The sequence below is a fragment of the Dermacentor silvarum genome, chromosome 2 (genome assembly GCF_013339745.2).
Source record: "Dermacentor silvarum isolate Dsil-2018 chromosome 2, BIME_Dsil_1.4, whole genome shotgun sequence".
NCBI classification, from domain to species: domain Eukaryota; kingdom Metazoa; phylum Arthropoda; class Arachnida; order Ixodida; family Ixodidae; genus Dermacentor; species Dermacentor silvarum.
Genome location: NC_051155.1, coordinates 124,478,735 through 124,498,451, shown reverse-complemented (window position 1 = coordinate 124,498,451; position 19,717 = coordinate 124,478,735). Strand labels below are relative to the sequence as shown.

Sequence of the window (19,717 nt, the reverse complement as noted above, 5' to 3'; positions counted from 1 at the left end):
TGTGAGCGCAGATGACGGGGAATAACGAGGAGCCATCTACTGCCGTCGGTGAGGTAATTCCGTCGATACAAGAGATCGTCGCGGATGGCACAGTGTTGTGCTTGACGACGAATAGTGCGTGAGAGGGATTCAGGTGAGCAGTGAGACAGGAAGTCAAGTAGTGAAGAGATCCAGGGGTCTTTACGCGGCTCGGCCGGCATGTCGTGGAAGGTAAGAGCTGACAAATCGCAGGTAGAAGTTAGTGAGCAAACAGCGTCAGAAGGTAGTGGAGAACGGGATAGGGCGTCTGCACCTGAATGCTTGCGTCCAGAGCAATAAATGAGACACGTATATCGTACTCTTTAAAGCGTAAAGCCCAACGAGCGACGCGGCCAGTGGGTCATTGCATAGGGCAAGGTGGTCAGTGACGTCAAACTCACGTCCTAAAGGTAAGTACGAAATTTAAGGATTGCCCATACGATTGCCAAACACTCTTTTTCCGTCACAGAACAGTTTTGATTCTGCCTTCGTTAGGGTACGGCTGGCAAATGCGACGACAACGTACTCGTAAAAGCCGTCCTTGCGTTGGGCGAGAACGGCGCCAAGTCCGACACCGCTAGCATCCGCATTAATCTCAGTAGGCGCAATGGGATCGAAGTGGCGCTGTACTGGAGCGGGTGTGAGGAGCCGGCGGAGCCTCCTAAATGAGTCGTCACACTCGGAATGACGCGCCAGTAAGAATCTGCGTCAAGGGGGCGATGATCGAGGCGAAATTACGGATGAAACGCCGGAAATAGGAAGACAAACCGATGAGCTCCATAGTTCCTTTAGAGTAGTGGGCTTGGGATACACAGCAACGGCACGAAGTTTGGCAGGATCTGGCATAATTCCTTTTCGAAACGACGTGGCCTAGGATCGTAAGTTTACGGGCATTAAAACGACTTTTTTTCAAATTTAGTTGCAACCCAGCTGACGTACGTGAGACACACAAGAACTTGCTCAAGGCGGGCGAGATGCGATTCGAAATCTGTAGAAAAGACCACAATGTCGTCTAAGTAGCTGAGGCAGGTGTGCCATTTAAGACGCCTGAGAATAGCGTCCGTCATTCCCTCCAAAGTGGCAGGCGCGTTGCAAAGGCCGAAAGGCATTACATTGAACTCATACAACCCATCAGGAGCTACGAAAGCCATTTTGGGACGGTCGGCTTCAGCCATCGGTACTTGCCAGTACCCGAAACTCGGATCCAGCGAAGACAAGAACTCAGCTCCTTGTAGGCAATCCATGGCGTCGTCATGCGCGGTAGAGGATAAACGCCCTTGCTTGTTTAGCCGGCGGTAATCGACGAAAAATCAGAGCGAGCCATTCTTTTTGTGCACCAGCACGACCGGAGACGCCTAAGAGCTGTGGGAGGGCTGGATCACACCAAGAAGGTTGGCCGAGGTCAAAAGCAGCACGGCAACATTCAAGAAGTTCAACAACTTTACTGCGTTGAGCTGGCGTGAGCACGTCTTCAACGGTACACAAGAAAACATCTGGGGAACGTGAGGTTGGTGCGGCACCAGAAGTGACGGCCTCAATAGGCAGTGGTGCCTTAACGGAAGGTAGACCAAAAGGAAGTATGACGTCAAAAAGGGTCGAGACGCCCCACATATTCACCGTGTAACAGAGTTGAAGGACAGGAATGGGACTGCACACATAAATCGCAGCGGAACCATCGGCGAGTGTGACGACGGCAAACGGGAGCAGAAGGTTCCGTCGACGCGCACAATCTTCAGATGGTGTAAAAAGGACAGTCGTCGCGGAAACAGAGTCACAAGAGACAGGCGCCAAGGCGGCAGAGAAAGGAGATATAATGACGTCAACGGCGACGACAACTTTAGCAGAACGGTTCCAGAGATAGACGGTAGTGTCATTGAACGGATACAAAGCCATTTGCGCACGAGCGCAGTTGACAACAGCATGATGCGCGGAAAGAAAGTCCCACCCAGAATACCGTCATGCGAAGCACGGCATAGAACGACGAATTCAACAAAATATAGTGCATCCTGAATCATAACACGAGCGGTACATGCGGCCGAAGGCTTGACTAGCTGCGAGCTTGCAGTACGTACTGAAAGATGGGGAAAAGGGATCGTCACTTTGAGTTTGTGGCAGAGGTCTTCACTTATGACAGAAACGGCAGCCCCTGTATCGGCGAGAGCTGTTGTCGCGACACTTTCCGCTAATACTGCGATTTCGTTAGATGGAGAAAGATGAGGCCTTAAAAATTTCGACGACGGCGCAGTGCTTGCCTCGGGAACTGCGGCTGTCAGTTTTCCTCCTGGCCAGAGCTGGAAAGGCGAAGCATGGGTGAAAGGGAACGGCGGCGAGGATAAGAAGACCGGCGTGAGCTGAAGGCGGGGCACGGTGAATACGAGTCCGAGGTATCAGGGATATAACGGTGCGAAGGTTGTTAGGGAAGGTAGCTGAGGTTCGGTGCGTCATGACGAAAATAAAAGTCCATGGCGGCGACACAAACGCGCAACATGTCCCGGAATACCGCATGCGAAACACATGGGGCGGTTAGCCGGAGTACGCCAGGGGTTAGTAGAAGGTTCGGAAGGCGACAACGGTACGTGAACCGGGCGTACCGGACGTGGCGACGAGTAGAAACTGGCGGCATCGTAGTGGGCACCGGTCGCGCAAGAGGTCGGTTGAGAGCGGCAGCGTAAGTCAGAGGTGCAGTCACAGGCGGCGGTTGAGAGGGAGGTGGGAGTGCCTCAGCAACTTGCGCCTGGATCAAACGACGGAGCGACGGGTCTAGTGTCGAAGCAGGCTCAGTAACACACGCCACAAGAGATAGCTGGCGAGCCACTTCTTCCCGAATGTATTGCTGAATCTAAGGCAGCAAGCCGGAATGATCAGCACCAACGCATCGTGGCTCCAAGGCCGAGAGGTCCGCGGATTGCAAACTGGTACGACGGGTGAAAAGGCGCTGTTTGCGCAGCTCGTCGAAGCTTTGACAGAGCTAAATTGCTTGGGCAGCGGTCGTAGGGTTCTTGGCCACCAGCATATGGAAGGCATCGTGATTTACGCCTTTGATAATATGCCTTATCTTATCGGCTTCGGTCAGGGACGCATTAACGCGCTTACAGAGGTCGATGACATCCTCAGTGTAGCTCGTGAAGGTGAGTGAGTGAGTGAAATAACTTTATTTAGGTCTCACCATTTTGTCGAGCTTGACCACGCAAACGGTGCTAAGCGCGTAGTTTACGCACAGTGGGACGGCCGGAGAACGAAGTGAGCGTCTCTGTGAAAGCTGACCAGGTTGTAAAATCGGCTTCGTGGTTTATGAACCTCAGATTGGCCGAAACCGTCCAGTAAAAGATGACGTTGGTCAGGTCGGTACGGTCATACCACTTGTTGTACGCGTTAACGCGTTCATACTCTGCAAGCCACTCCTCCACGTAGTGATCGTCGGTGCCACTGAAGATCGCAGGGCCGTACTGACGTACTGCACCAGAACACACGACAGCCGTGGGACGGTAGCGACTTGCGAGGGGCCGGCGTAGTCGGTCATTGTGGAGGCAGATGGAAACGTATGGCTTCGGAGCTCCAGGCCGGTGAAGACGGGTAGTCAGCGCCTCCACCAAATGCCACGAGATGCTTTCCTAGTCCGCAGGGCGCCTCACAGAAGAACAGTAAAACGGGGCAGTTTCAGCTGAACACTGATCCAGCGTACAGTACTAGTTCGTCGCCTTTCTCTTCCACACTTCATCGTACCGGCGCCCATAATCTTGAGTACATTAATAATTCCTGACACTTAATTAGCTCTTTACTTAACTAAACCTGTGCTGTGATGTCATATCTATCATCAAGCATAAGTAGTACCATCGATATCTGCCTGTTTTTATTTTTCTATGATTTATTTTTCTTATTTCGTCCGACCTCTGGGACAAACCGCAAATAGGTCCCTAACCGGAAGTTGCTGCGCAAGAAACAGAGTGTCACTCGGTGCTCGTGCCACTAATAAACCAGAAAAATTGAAAAAAAATAGCACAGTACAAAATTCATGGGTTTTATAGATATGATATCAGAGCATAAGTTTGGTTACAGTTACTGAAGTGTAATCACTGATTACCGCACACACAGAATACCAACGCCGAGGTGCGAGTGCCCCTAATATCCCTGTCACACGGGTAGTCTAACCAAGTTAAGTTTGACGGCAGTTAAGGCTAACCGCAGTTACACCCAGTCACACGATAAACCTTACCATAGTTATTCCGCTAACCATGGTTGTCGCAAACTGAGCTTGGCTACATCCGTCAATGCCGTAACTGACAAAATGGCGGCCCCCAGCTCCACGCCTGCAGCTCGGCTCGCAGCGAAACACCCTCCCAAAAGCGTGCCAACGGGCCTGTCGCGACGACGGAGGCCTTGATACGCATTTGGGAGGACAAACTAACCGCTCTGCGTTCATAGATACGCAACTCACGCATGTATAACGTCATAAAGGAAACTCTGAACTCCGGCCTGCACTGGGGGAGATGGTCCATATAGTGTCAAGCAAGCTCGTCAGAAACTTAAGAACCTGAACAAGCAATACCAGTGAGTGGTATTCTTCTTTAGTGGTAACGAAACGGTGAATTCTGCCGGAAAATTGTGTGACTTGTAAGCACTAGCGTGGTACTATCATATGCATCCGCCTTCAAAACACTGCGGGGACACGTTGGAAACAACGAAAGATACGCAGCGTTCCTGGGCTAGGTTTTGGCAAAATGGCACTGTTCTTCACTTTGCGTGATCATTTGGCTCTACGCACGTTCAACGCTGCTGGGCTGTTTTGATGTTTTATCGACGGCTCGCGTTTAGCGTACAGAGGTTAAAGCTGCGCTCGCGACACGAGTGCAAGTCTATCGGTGCCGCAGAAAGATGGTGTGAGCTTCATGTGCGTAGACATTCATTTATGAATTGTGGCATTTCCTTCCTGCTAAAATTTACCTGACTGCCTGACAGGTATATATAACATCTCATATACAGGCCCGTTCTCGCCTTCATCAAGCTGATGGTCCTTACTGCTATATCTGAAAACGTGTAGCAGCGCGCAGTCCAGTTTACGGCAACTGTGGTTACGTCAGGTTACTGCAGTTGGGTATACCTGCGGTTGAGGCTGTCCGTGTGACAAGGTGTGATATGTGAAGTGCGCGAGTGCCGTGATCGTAGTGGGTAAGTGCCAGAAGTGAGCAACAAGCAAGGAAGCAAGCAAGTGACAGCCATCGTGGCAGACGTGGAAGAAGAGGGAGAAGATGATGACCAGGGCGCAGGAGTAGCGGCCAGTCGAGTTCCTGGCTCAAGGCCACTCCAGGCTCGGACCTGGAATCGACACTACAACCAGCTTCTTCCTGCCGCCTGCGGTTGGCGAACGTCGGAAAGGCATCCGATGCAGGCGGCCTAGCGTCCTTCAGCGCCGTGCCCGAGCTACGGCTGGAGAACGCCGCAAGGGCGTCTAGCCGTTACCCGTCTCCACTACGCCTGTCTTCACAGCAGTGCCGATCATGGCTGCCTCATGATAAGGTGCCGACCGACATTAGAAGAAATGAAGCCATTGTACCGGTCGCAGAGGTGAAGCTCTTGGACTTGGTGTCCGGTGACAAGACCTCTACTGTATTAAGGTGACCCATCCAGGTTCCCAACGTCACAGTGAAACTTGCAGAACTTCATCCTGCATTACTCGATCCCTGGTGTTCGCCTGGGGGCGACCAGGATTTTCTTCGACGGCTTCTAGTTTCGCCACCGCTACTCCACTTCGAGCTCGGCCTCTGTCGCCGCTTCTAGTCCATCCCACAGCTCCAGTGCGAACCGTGATACTGTAGGCCTCTTCTGACTTTTATGATTTCTTTCTAGACTTCATCCTATTTTGTTTTTGTGATTAGTTTGCTGAGTTTCGTTTTCTCTTTTTGCTCTATTTTCTTTAATGAATGTCTTGTTGTGGTAACGAACGGCTTCGTCATTTCAAGCGCTGAGGCTGTGCCTCAGTAGCGAGTAATTCAATAAAAAAACCTCATCACACAAGGGTATAAGAGACACCGGAGTCAAATATTAGGGTTGCCTACCGTTTTTTAAACGCCAAGCATTTTTGGTGACCATTTGCCGCTTTGACAGTATCTATCAGAAAAGTTTATCTATCTATGTACTATCTATCTATATTGCCGCCTACATCTTGGTGCTCTCATGGTCACTTCGTTAGGTTGGTATGTACCAAAACTGGCATAGTATGACAAAAGTGTATGAAGAAATGATAGATCATGAGGAATGTCATGACATGCGCATCATGTAGGTCATCAAACAGACGCCTACTGATGATGATCGATGGGATTTAATTGTGCAAGGCCAAGTTTGGCCAAAGAGCACCAAGTATATGGATATATTCAGTGATTAATAATATAAATACAAAGGTCGGACAACAATGGTAAGGATGTTGAAGTGTGCTATATAAGGGGGCAAGAATCTCGTAGTGTGTGTAAAAGGTCTAGCTAAACGATGGCGTTACTGTTATATGCGGCATTCGAACTGTGCATGGGGGATAAAAAGATGTTTCGGTGACTATGAGCGATCACTTATTTTATGTTATATGCTGTGTACATGTTATGCAGACTATTTGTAGTTTTCAGTGATTATAAGCGATAAATATTTGCCTCGAAGCCATTTCATCGCATGAATGTCATTACATGCGTGTCATGTAGGTCATGAAACAGCCACCTACGACTTGGTGCTTTCATGGTCGTTTCTTTAACTTGGTAGGGTACCAAAATTGGTATTGTATGACAAGAGTGTATGACGAACATAAAAGATCGGTCATGACATGAATGTCACTCCAATTACCACTCAAAAACCACTGAAGTGGGTTCGGGCATGGGCAATAAGTGAAGGAAACAGTAAAGGATGATGGTAGAAGTCATACTCATGAGCATGACTCAGCGAAAATGACACACAGCAAAAAAGGATTAACACTCAAATACCACTGAAATGGGTTCTGACGTGGGTACTAAGGGAAGGTAACACTAAAGCATGGTGGTAGAAGACCCACCTACGTCTTGGTGCTCTCATTGTCGGTTAGTTAACTTGGTAGGCTCCCGGCACACTCCTTCGCATAACATCGATTCCTACATGGCGTGGGAGCTGCCGGCTGTTTCTTTTGGTGTGTGTGTGTGTGTGTGTGTGTGTGTGCGTGTGTGTGTGCGTGTGTGTGTGCGTGCGTGCGTGCGTGTGCGTGTGTGTGTGTGTGCGTGCATGCGTGCGTGCGTGTGTTTTGTCCCTGTCGCCGCGAACATATCGCCGCGCTATCGCCTCATGAAACCTCGTTGTTGTTCCGCGACTGTCTTTACCTCCCCCCCCCCCTTTTTTTTTAACACGAAAGTGTTTTATGCCGGGGTCCACCAAGACTTCACTGACGTATTTCCGTCACGGAAATACGTCAGCTTACAATGTACACGAACATAATACAAAGAAACCAGAAGAAAAAGTTCCACAAACATGCAAAATTTGGAAATCGAACCCACGACCTCTCGGTCCGCGACGATAGATCGCCGAGCGTTTAACCCATTGCGCCACAAACGCATTTGCAGAGAGCTACACAGACGCGCCTTATATATCTAACACTCCTCCGTGTACCCGCGCTCTTGCTCGGGGCGGTGCCGCCGCCTACGAGCAGAAAAGAGAAGTACTGCATTATGACACTAACGCGCACCGACAGTGAACGCTTCGGTGGTCTCAGCACTACGACGCCTCGATGCCAGCATTCGAAGGGACGCTGGCATCAAGAAGCACTACCAACGCCACCTAGGTGGCGTTCACCGTACTCAGCACAGCGGAGCGTGGCCTCCGGAATTAGCTCTGAAAATGTTTCTGAAGTTGATCGCGGAGGCTGCAATTACGACGCGCTGTACGCGCTGATTTGACTCGGTGACGATTCAGTTACGTGCTTTGTCTTGCGCGTTGTATTAGTGTGTCAGTTACGTGCTTCATCTTTCGCGTTGTGCTAGCGTGTGCAGCGTAGTGCAGCTTCCATATGCACGAAGGTTGCTCATGGTCATCGACGTTGGTAGTCGTGATGGAGGAGACGTGCCACCAGGCGTCAGGGTGGGTGCATCAACGCCTAAGGGCGCTTTAGCCACAAAACACCAATAGACATTATATATCAATGTGCAATAAACATTACACTACTTCTGTGAAGACACGTTTCACTTTCGTGTTCTATACCGATTCCTATATAAGAGGGATCAACCACATTTTTTTGCCTTCTTTTCGTCGAAAACAAATAGGTTTCGTGTCTTGAGGATCGGTGTGCTTTTCGTCGGGTGGTTCAGGTGCATGTTCGGGTGCATGTCCCTTGAGGTCTCTTGATCCTCTCACACGCTTCGTTTAAATGAACTCGGCGCAAGCGGTGCGAGCCAGAAATCGAGCTGGTCGAAATGGGTTGGTCGGGTCAACCCGCACATTCAAGGCGAGATAACGTATTCAGAGGAAACCTGGACCAGAGGAAAGCGCGTTGACAGGAAAGCTGTGCGGTTTACTTATGGGAAGTATAAAAGGCAAGATTCGCCAGCTACTTTAATGCTGCAAAACAACATTCACACATTGGAAACATGCAGATTACCACTACTTCATAAACACACTTCTGGGTAACTCAATGCCGCTTTACCAGTTTGTCTGAAGCCGACTTGCGCCAAAAGAGCAACATTCGTCAACTCCAATATTTATAGGACTAACACGTACAAGTACAGTTTCTTTCCGAGAACCGTGGAAGAGTGAAATTCTCTGCTCGTTGGTTCCAATAACTTTGCAAATGAGCTGAAACGTGTTTTCATGTGATTATTCTATTTCCCCTAAGCTTTTGTTGTTTTGGTACTGCATTGTCTGATGTTTCATTTGTCATACATTGTCTGTTACTAGCTTGTCATTTAGTTTATAACCCCTCCTGCTTAGGGCCAAACTGTTGGCCTGCAGTATGCGTGAATAAATAAATCGCATCGAGCCTCGCTTGGCCCAATCTGAACCCTGGGACGAGCTTTCTGTCATAAAATACAATTTGACCCCACTTTATCGGCTTGTGACTTCTCTTGTTTGTTCAACCCTGGCTTCAGGACCCTGCCGACGATACTCAATGCACCTCGGCCTTACCTTTGGCTTGGACACGATGGCCAAGGCAGTGCACAGGCGTCGCTGCAGGCCCAGGGAAAGGTTGGCGGCCAGTTTTGAACGGTGCTGCGTGAGGCCCGCGTCGTGCAACAGAGTGGCCACTTCCAGCCGAACCGCGTCGTAGGGAGTGCCTTTCAGCTGCGCATTAGGCCAACGTCGTCGTCTTGCACGAATTTCGTTCAGTTGCACGTAAAGTTGCGAATGCGGCATTCTTCTCTAATATTGTTCAAGCGTCGTAATAATGATAAACTGGGGGGAACATTTGGCATGACACACGCACCTTGCTAACTCAATACTATGAAAAAGACAATTATTTGGGGCAATTACTTTTATTTAAACAAATTGCGGTATTAAACATTCTCCTTGACACACGTGTCCTGATTCATAGTGGCAAGCTCAATATACGAGATTCCCCCGTCCTCGGAAAAAGAAACATAAAAAAAAAAGAAAGCGGACTGCCTTTATGAAGTTCTTCGTAATTGTGGTGCTGTGTCTTCCCGCTAGGTGTGCTTAAATGGACAATTTACAATAGCCGAGTCAACGTCACCGTAAAATGTCTTACGTGTTTGTGGGGAAAGTTCTTCCAACTGTCGTGCCACTCTTGCGAAATTGTGACGTCTGTTCGTAACCGAATCTTCTTGATCTTTTGATTGCTCTTTAAATGTTTCAAACGACGTTTATGGAGGACGCGCTATGCCATACAGGAGTTCTTGAGTAATTTAGGCTGATTCAAGAGGAGAAATCATCGTTTCATTTCATGTCATTTCAACGACAACCTTAATTTTAGACGACCTTCAGCCAGTCGTACCTTCGAGATTGACGAAAAAGCTCCACAATAAGTCAAACGAGAGTCGCCGCTACACAAGTGACAATATTTTAGAAGCTACTGGTATGAGTTGCAGCTCTTGTGAGCGAAATTTGAGTGCGGAATTAGGCATTAGATGCAGCGCCGCGATGTTTTCTCCCCACCCGCACACATAGGACGAAAAGAGAAAAGAGAACACTTGTTTTATTTTGTGCCAGGAGTTGAAACGTCGAAAGAGACTGGTGCTATGGGTATGAGCCCGTAACCAAGCAAGTTTTAAGCCAGTTCAAAACACCTTCTTCACCAATACCGGAAAAAATGCGACAACTGCACTCGTGTGAAGACGATGGTGATCGTTTCTTACTTTTTTTTCTTCTTTTTTCTGGGGTTTTACGTGCCAAAATCAGTTCTGGTTATGAGGCACATTGTAGTGGAGTGCTCCGGAATAATTTTGACCACCTGGGGTTCTTTAACGTGCACTACAACGCAAGCACACGGGCGTTCTTGCATTTCGCCTCCATCGAAACGCGGCCGCCGCGACTTCGGTGTTTGTGAAATTGCCGAGCGGAATTTGGTTCTTCCTGAATATGCTATCAATCAGCAATTTTACATAGAGGTGTTAAATAAGACGATTATGAAAGAACGTGCTAGGTAAACACCAAAAATTTCGCAATGCAGGTGATCAGTTTCTCCATCATGACAACACCGCAACTCACACTGCTAGCGCTATGACGTGGTGTTTAGCACCTCAGGGATGTTCCACCCGCCCTCTTAATCAGAACGATCTCCCTGCAGTTTTTTTATTATTTATATTTAAACAATACTGTTCAATGAAGGAAATATATTTACCACTGTACATCAGGTCAAGAAAACATCGCAGGGACCACTCAGAAGCATTGATTTTGAGGAGCTCTACAGTTGCTTCCAAGAATGACAAGAAATATTAGAGATGTGGACTCTATTAAATACTATTTTGAAGGGAACAAAGTGCTTGTTGTTCTAGTTTTTTTTAACACGAAAGTGTTTTATGCCGGGGTCCACCAAGACTTCACTGACGTATTTCCGTCACGTAAATACGTCACACGAACATAATACAAAGAAAGAAACCAGAAGAAAAAGTTCCACAAACATGCAAAATTTGGAAATCGAACCCACGACCTCTCGATCCGCGACGATAGATCGCCGAGCGTTTAACCCATTGCGCCACAAACGCATTTGCAGAGAGCTACACAGACGCGCCTTATATATCTAACACTCCTCCGTGTACCCGCGCTCTTGCTCGGGGCGGTGCCGCCGCCTACGAGCAGAAAAGAGAAGTACTGCATTATGACACTAACGCGCACCGACAGTGAACGCTTCGGTGGTCTCAGCACTACGACGCCTCGATGCCAGCATTCGAAGGGACGCTGGCATCAAGAAGCACTACCAACGCCACCTAGGTGGCGTTCACCGTACTCAGCACAGCGGAGCGTGGCCTCCGCAATTAGCTCTGAAAATGTTTCTGAAGTTGATCGCGGAGGCTGCAATTACGACGCGCTGTACGCGCTGATTTGACTCGGTGACGATTCAGTTACGTGCTTTGTCTTGCGCGTTGTATTAGTGTGTCAGTTACGTGCTTCGTCTTTCGCGTTGTGCTAGCGTGTGCAGCGTAGTGCAGCTTCCATATGCACGACGGTTGCTCATGGTCATCGACGTTGGTAGTCGTGATGGAGGAGACGTGCCACCAGGCGTCAGCGTGGGTGCATCAACGCCTAAGGGCGCTTTAGCCACAAAACACCAATAGACATTATATATCAATGTGCAATAAACATTACACTACTTCTGTGAAGACACGTTTCACTTTCGTGTTCTATACCGATTCCTATATAAGAGGGATCAACCACATTTTTTTCGTTTAGAAACAGTCTGAATACACCCTCGTATGGTGCGGTTTTGGAATGAACGGAGTGTAGGTTTCATTAGCCAATAAAAAGAAATGTATATATTCTCAAGCAGAATATAAGTACAACTGGTTGTAAAAAGGAGGCAGGGCATGTTGAAGTCAATGTGACCATTAGACTTACGACGGCGAAGAAGACCAGATGTTCCTCTACTGTCAGGTCGTCGAAGAGAATGTTGTTCTCGGTGCAGTAACCGAAGCTCTCCCGAGCATCCCTGGTGCAGGTCATGATGTCGTAACCGCCCACCAGTATGATGCCAGTGCTGCATTGGGTGAAACCTAAAGGTGTGCGAAAATTGAACCCTCATTAATCTTTTTTGTGGTAAATGAACAACCCAACCCTCTGAATCGTACAAAAACTACTTCGCGTCCTCAATATTTTACTGTATAACTTCTTTCTACAAATCAGTTGCAGTTTCGGTACACAGAAGGCCCATGCACCATGACATTAGGTTACACTGGCTCGCTTCCTTCCTGCGATCATTGTGGCTGGAGCACAAGACCCCGTCCAAAAAGTGTCGCAGTTTCACCCGAAAGTCGAAGCATCGATTGCGATAGCAAATTACTAGAGAGCTATACGAAGCAAGGATAGTATTTTAATGGGCCGTGTAAAGTTGTAATCATTCGCTTACTAACGAAATAGACAAGCACGGTGTCATGCGCGCAAGGTAAACATGAACACATCTCGCTCGATGACTGCGGAAACGCCGTGAAAACGCTGGAGTGAGAAAGCGCGCCAGCCGCATCGGGCAAATGGACCTTCGCGCTGTCTCTCGTCTCGCTTCAACGCGAACTAAACGTCGAAAGGCCAGCGCAAACGAAGCTACCGGCACTCGGCGCATGCACTTCGTCCCCATCGCAGATCACTTTGAATATGAGGTCCGCGCGGCCAATCTGTGAGCAGCAGCCAACGGAGAAAAACGCACCCCCCCCTCCCTCTCCGTCACCTCGTATCCGTGCCTCGCGCGTGAAAGAAGAACGCGCGCTTCCGGCCTGCCTTCCTCCGTCGCGTGCGCTACATTGAGGCGCGATTGCCGGCTTCACCCTCGTACGCTTTCACTCGCACACACAGCGTACGGCACGCAGCGACGATTTTATCGCCGTTAGAATTTATTCGGAACTTCACGGTGATGCAGACGGCATAATGCGCTTGGAGTGTCCATATAATTGAAATACGAAACGTGTACAGCCTCCATGTTTGCTTTTTTTGTGGGCAACGTCATCATATGTAGCCTTATTATTACACGACATCAGCTAACTTAGCTCTGTATCATTTTCGCGACGCTAATGTCAACGATGCATGTCTGGCGTTGCGAGACCTAACTTTAGTACCAAAAGAAAAGTATCTTATAAATGCTTGCCGAATGTAAACTTTTTAAATGTCACTGCTTTCGGTTCAAGAAGCATGTAATAGAGCTTCTACATCAGCGCAAGTACGTGTCAGTACTGGTTTAACCAATCTTCTAGTTGCACAATTTCACGAGGGCATCGACAACCTTACTGCTCCTGCCATTGTCACTCATCTTGCAAAGTCTTGCCAGATGCGGTTAATTATCGGTAATTAATAGACAATGCAAACCCAATGAAATTATCCTCCACTAGTTAAGTTGGGACTAAAATACCAATAGCATCAGGCACGAGTGCCCCATATTTTAGGCTCTTAATAAATAGAGAGTACTGACATTTTTTAAGAGAGTAACTAATTGTTTATATTTGGCTATTTTAACTAGATCACGTGTTCTCTTATGAAATACGTTGCTCCCGCCCACGCAGACTAAGCGCACGCGATCGCGAAGTGCGATAGCTCTTAGAAATATAACACTAGATGTGCTGCCACTGCAAATGAGTTGTCCGCCCTGCGTTCGTTCTAAAAGCGAGTACCAAGAGTAATATAGCTATATCTATAGCTATAACATTTAAAAGATTCACATTCTGCATGACATCTACATTCGATAACCGCATGTCCTGAATAGAATCATGTGCGATTCCATATGGCTATGTGGTATGATTAGATATGGAGGCAGTGAAAGGGGGGGGGGGGGCACATATGACATTTTTCACTAATAATTATCATCCGTATCCGAGTAAATTTTCATTACTCGCGTACGGTGACGGAGTGCTACAGTGGGAAGGAGTGATATCTCTAAATTTCCTCTGTAAGAGGCAAGGATGCATTTAGAGCAGCAATTCTTTATCGCGGAATCGAACTTCGCGAGAACAAACGTGACAATTTTGTATGCAGCGGTGACTTGGTAAAGTCAAATTTCTATAAGAGCATGCAAATCCGTTTGTTGCATTAGTGCGATAAGAGAACACCGCATCATCTTTCCTACACATTACACTATGCAGCAAGCGCTAATACACCAAACTACGGGGTTACCAGGCGTGGTGGCGTAGTGGCTTCATGGTTGCGCTGCTAAGCCCGAGCTTACGGGACCAAATCCGGGCCATGGCTACCGCATTTCACTGGGGGCGATATGCAACACCGCCCGTGTGCCGCAAATTGTGTGCACGTTAAAGAACACCAGGTGGTCAACATTAAGCCAGAGTCGCTCACTACGGCGTGCCTCAGAATAATATTGTGGTTTTGGCACGTAAAACCCTTGAATTAAATTTTGATGCGAAAACATCAAATGGATCCATTGAGCAAAAAAGCCGGCGTCTGTCGTCTGGACAAGTGCAAAACGGCACCTAAATTCCCTCTGGCTGCGACGCCACGTCACGGGCGCGCGTCGACGGAGCAGAGCGGGAGAAAGGGAACACCTGCTGCACAGATAGCGCGCCAGTGGTTGCATGAGGAAAGAGGGCATCTCCGCTATCTCTAGTCTAGGGGGTGTTGCGCGATGCCACGTCACCCTCGCTCACGCTCACGTAACCCTCGCAGCTCGCGCGTTCCTTGCCCGCGCAAGATCACGCCTGCGTCATAACTGCGCCTCGGAAAGGTCAAATCGAAACGCGCCAAGCCGTTGGCAAAGCGTCTCAACGCGCTCACTTGCCCGCGAGTAGTTCATAACTCGAAGGACCGCTCAGAGGCGTTCCATTGGACATTAATGCATTCGCATTCACAGCTCATAAGTGTCCTCGGTTTTGTAGCTAGAGCTACATTGGCCGTATTCTCGCCGTTTCGCTGTGGCCGGTGGCCACACCGCGAGCTGAGCCGTTGCCTAGCAACCACCGCAGCTGGCAGCGCCGCTCGCCACGCCATCTGGCATGACGTCAGAGGAGGAGCCGGTGAAACCGCATTGCAACAACAGAGGAGGAGCTGGCGTTGCATCGTATATATAGAAGGGGCGGTTCGGTGGGATTCGTCGGCAGATATGGAAAGTGAGTCGGAGAGACATTGAAATAAGCCAGGCTTCGTCGTCGGAACGAAACCAAGAGGAGGCAGCGAGCCGAGAAGACGGAGGAAGAACGAGCCGCACGTCTCGAGAAGCGTCGTAAGTACGAAGCGGCCAGGCGAGTGGATTCAGATGAGGATAGCACCCGAAACGTGTTCAAGTCACTGGACGACAACCCCTTATCCTCCCGCCTCACCGACCATCGGGCCGGGCCGTCTTTCTGGCAATTGAGAAACAGCAAGATGAACACTTTCAAAATAAATGCGCTACAATTTAAAAATGTCTAGTCTTAATGTAACCATAACTTAACGAGAGGTGACAACCAAACGTAAACACTCAGACGTACGAAGCTAAACGATAAATATGTAACCGTAGAGAGAACCAAGCTAAACAATTAGATTAACCGTACCTCTCGCTACGCACACCCAGGCATAACTGAGTTAAGCCACAGCCAACTTTTTACAGCGAAGCTTTTAAGGGCTAGGTTACCCAGGATGGTGTCCGCGTGTAGAAAAAAAACTATGATCATCAGCATTGGCTCGAGCGTCGTCGTGTTTTTGAGCGCACGGGCCCTCCTCCCTCCCGGCCGGCTGAGCTCCCGCTATCTCTCTTCTCTTGCGCCAGTCGACCTTCTTTCATGCCGTGTTCCCCCCTGAGTAGAGTTAGGCCCGCCTGCGAGGCTAGCGCGGCAAGCCTGTTGGAAGCTGCGCCCGACTAGAGTTGAGCTCTGCTGGAAGGCTAGCGAGGCTAAGTCGACGGCGTTCCTTCTTTGCTGCATGAATGCTATGAGCGTCCCTTTTGAAACGGGGTGGTGGGTTGCGCCACCAAGCGTCGCTCCGCCTCATGCCTCCTCGTGGAGTCGTATAAAACGCCCGGTTGGCGGCGTTTTCAAACTTAGAATTGTAAAAACGTATGCGTCTTACTGCGGTTTTCGCCGGATCTTACGTTTGCTTCTTCGTTACGTGACGTAGGTCCCCCTAGCGACCACGTGAGCGCTTGTGAGCGAGCCGCGATTGGCGTAGCCATCCTTAATAAAACGCTTTGACGGTACGGTGATCGCGACTGTGTACTTTACCCCTGCAACGCCTACGAAAGACGTCGAAACGTTCATGATATACATGTTCGGTTGGGTATTGCCCAACGACAATACGCCCATTCTCATCGTGGGGACAATATTGACTACAGCAGACCCACCCTATAGTCACAGCTTCGCTTGCTTCCATCTTCATAACAGTGGAAGGGCTCTGAATTTAAGCCGTTGGTTGCGCCGTGAGGTGTACGCCGAAAACCCTCTCCTTGGGATGACGTCACATGCATCGCCTAGCAACGCCTCACTCAGCTGCGCCGAGCCTTGCAACAGCTGCGGGAGCCAAGCCATGACGTCATCGCGCGCACCGCATCACTTCGCCTTCGCTCGGCCTAGCCATGACATCACCTCGCCGCGCGGATTGGTCGCCGCTGTGACGTCAGGGTCCCGCGGGGTATATATAGCTCCGCGTTGCGGAAGCGAATGGGGCGACCGAGGAAGATCGTCACTCCCGAGGAGGAGGACGCGTGGCGCGAAAGACAGCGCGGCGCTACTCGAGAGCGGATGAGACGACTTCAGGCCGATTCAGAGTATCGCGCCGACGAAGCGGCAACTAAACGACAGCGAATGGCAGAAGATCCAGAATTTCGAGCCCGCGATAAGAAGCAAATTCGTTTGAGCAACCAGAAGCGTCGCCAAAACGATCTGGGCCTGCGAGACCTGGATAATTTCCAGCGCCAAGTGCGGATATCCACGGGAGGTGCGATAGACTGTGTATCGACACGAACTTGTCTACGCTTAGCTCCGTGCGCGACTTCCGAAAAGCGAGACTGCGGTGCGGATCGTACGAGAACCGTTTACCAACGAAAATAGGTGGGGCCCCCAGCTTCGCTGTTTGCCCAGTCTTCGCGCCACAAGTGCGAAACTGCCCCAATTTTTTTTTCAGGACTACGGTGATCAGTTTCGGAGATGCTCTTTGCAATTGAATGTTAACTTCAATGCGACGCAGTATATGGTGCGTTGCATCAGTGGTAACTGGAGCATCAAATCAAAAGGAGAACCTACGGCAGTTAGTCCCTACGGCAGGTTAAAGCGTCCAAATAAAGTATGCTCTCACCATACGATAGATCAGGATAATGTCATAAAATTTTGAACGATAGCAGACGCGTTCCTGTATCAATGCTTCATTGAGGCCGATTCACCTAGTCAAGTTCTGTCAAGGGCCACGCGCACTGCAAGGGCTGCCTGCGTTCCTACGTTCTAGCACAATACCCAGTCACGTCAGAAGCTGGACCCATGCGCTTAAAGAGAAGTGGTGAATTTGCAGGCGCGAAATTGCAGCATTTTCCACTGAAACATGTTTCGCCCGCTCGCTGTGCCGCGCGCGCGCTTCGGTACAAGGTAATTTATAACCACCGCTGAAAACTGGCAAGCCGGCTTGCTGTCACGATTATGGACGCGAGTCGGCGCTGTTGCCGGCTTCCCGGGGGCGCATTACGTTGCTATTAACACTAGTGTGGAAGCCATATGCTCAGACATTGCGCAAAAAAATCCACCAAGTACCCTTGGTGCAATGGCATTCCTAGCTTTAAGGACCTCTCGCCCAACTCAGCCGGCAATTTTGGTTATACAATGGAAGATGTAAAGCGCCGTGTAGGTACGGTTATTCCGGAATACTTTTCTTTAGGCGGATCTGTAATAGCTGGGATGGCGGAAATAATGTCTTGCGATGCGACTGTCTGAGCATGCGACCTGCCCTCCACGATGCAGATGCTCTCGACCACCGCCCACAATTCCTGCTTCGCCTCTTCAGATATTTGAGCTGAGGGCGCACGTGGCGTTACATCACGGCTTTCGCCTGCAACCCAAATTTTCCCAATTTTTTCCTTTCATTTTTTTTCTCTCTTTTGATGCACGAGCATTTTCTGTCGGGGTTCACTTCATGGGAACCTCCAAGTCATTCGCATTGCTAGTGGCTGGTGGTGCTAGTGGTGCTAGCTACAGAGGTGTGTGTGTGACACAGAGGCGATGCCAGTGACATCGTCGCTGCTGGCAGGCAGGGTTGAATTCTTCAAGAAGTGTGGATTTTCAGCTGTTTTGGGGGCATGCATTGGTGTGATTCATTGCAGGCACTATCGTCGCCGCATCGTCGACGCACTGTGCTTCTCTGTTTTCAACCCCTGATCCAGGTGGAGAGTTACTTTAGGAGTTACAAATATCGTTTTTATTTTCATATAAATTAACCAACTTAACCGCTAGTACACGAAGACAATTGTCTGGCGATGCGTATTATTCTTATCTGTGTTATCCAGTTAATCTACTTGTGCTAGTGTTGTAGCAGTTTATTTGGTTAAGCAAAGAAGGTGTACCATTCGTTAAACAAATATTTTATTGAAAACAACCTTTCGCTTTTTTCGCTAATGACCACAGACAGACGACTGTGACAAAATGTAGGAGTAATTAACGGTCGCGCTGTTCAATGAATCTAGACTAAATGCGCCATGATATTAGGTGCACTACGTGACGTTCGATTAAACAACGCTAATCTCTTTTTCGTAAAATCGTACGTAGACTGGTATACTGCGTCGATTTTTCTTTTGTGCATTCTTCCGAGGCTACTTTCATTCTCTGCAAACGTGTGGACGTTGGGGTAACTGGTTCATTCGAAAAAGCATGAAAAACAACGCGAAACAAATAACATGGATTTAGACACCAAAAAAATGTCGCAGTTTCGCCCCAAAGGCGAAGCATCAACTGCGATAGCAAATTAGCAGAGAGCTATTCGGAGTAGGGATAGTAGTTTTATCGGCTGCATAGACTTGGACACATTCGCTTACTAACTGAATTAACAAGCGTGGTCAGCGCGCACAAGCAAACATGAATAGATCACATTGAATGACCGCAGACGACTGCCAAAACGCTGGCAGCAAGCGCAGCCGCCGAAGCGGGCGAAGGTTCGTGCGGTCTATCGCTTCAACGAAAACTGAGCGGCGAATGCACAGCGCATACAAAGGTCAGAGCCGTGTGGAGATAAGAGACGGTGCGGGCAACCGCCACAGCCGGGAAAAGTACAAACGCGTTTGTTGGCAGAGTAGAAGCTGTCCCCCCCTCCCTCCCGCGCTGCCTTCCCGCTTCCTTGCTTTCGCGTGGGAGATTAAGTGGCCAGTTCCCCTTGTGCCCGGTTGCACGATTGGCATTTCGTGCCCCAGCACAGCGTCGCCCCGCCTCCCTCCCTCCCATACCCCCACGGCCTTTCGCGCGACGGTCGCGTTTGCTTTCCGCCATGCGTTCACTCTCCGTGATAGCGCGCGGGGGAATACGGCGCGCGGCGACGATTTTATCGCCCTTGGACTTTATACGGAACCTCACGGCGACGGCAGAAATACGGTTGAAGTGTCCATATAATTGCTATCGCAATAAAAAAAACATATCACTCGTGTCTGGTCTTTCGA

General features: G+C 49.3%; 1 protein-coding gene across 1 annotated transcript in view; it reads right to left on the bottom strand.

Annotated features, from left to right (window-relative positions):
* The window catches only part of LOC119440356 (retinal-specific phospholipid-transporting ATPase ABCA4-like), an 86,528-nt gene that overhangs the window by 54,316 nt on the left and 12,495 nt on the right, over positions 1-19,717 (bottom strand). The window contains 2 exon segments of the mRNA XM_049662879.1: positions 9,139-9,294; positions 12,025-12,179. Of these exon segments, the coding sequence (XP_049518836.1) occupies positions 9,139-9,294; positions 12,025-12,179 (311 nt within the window).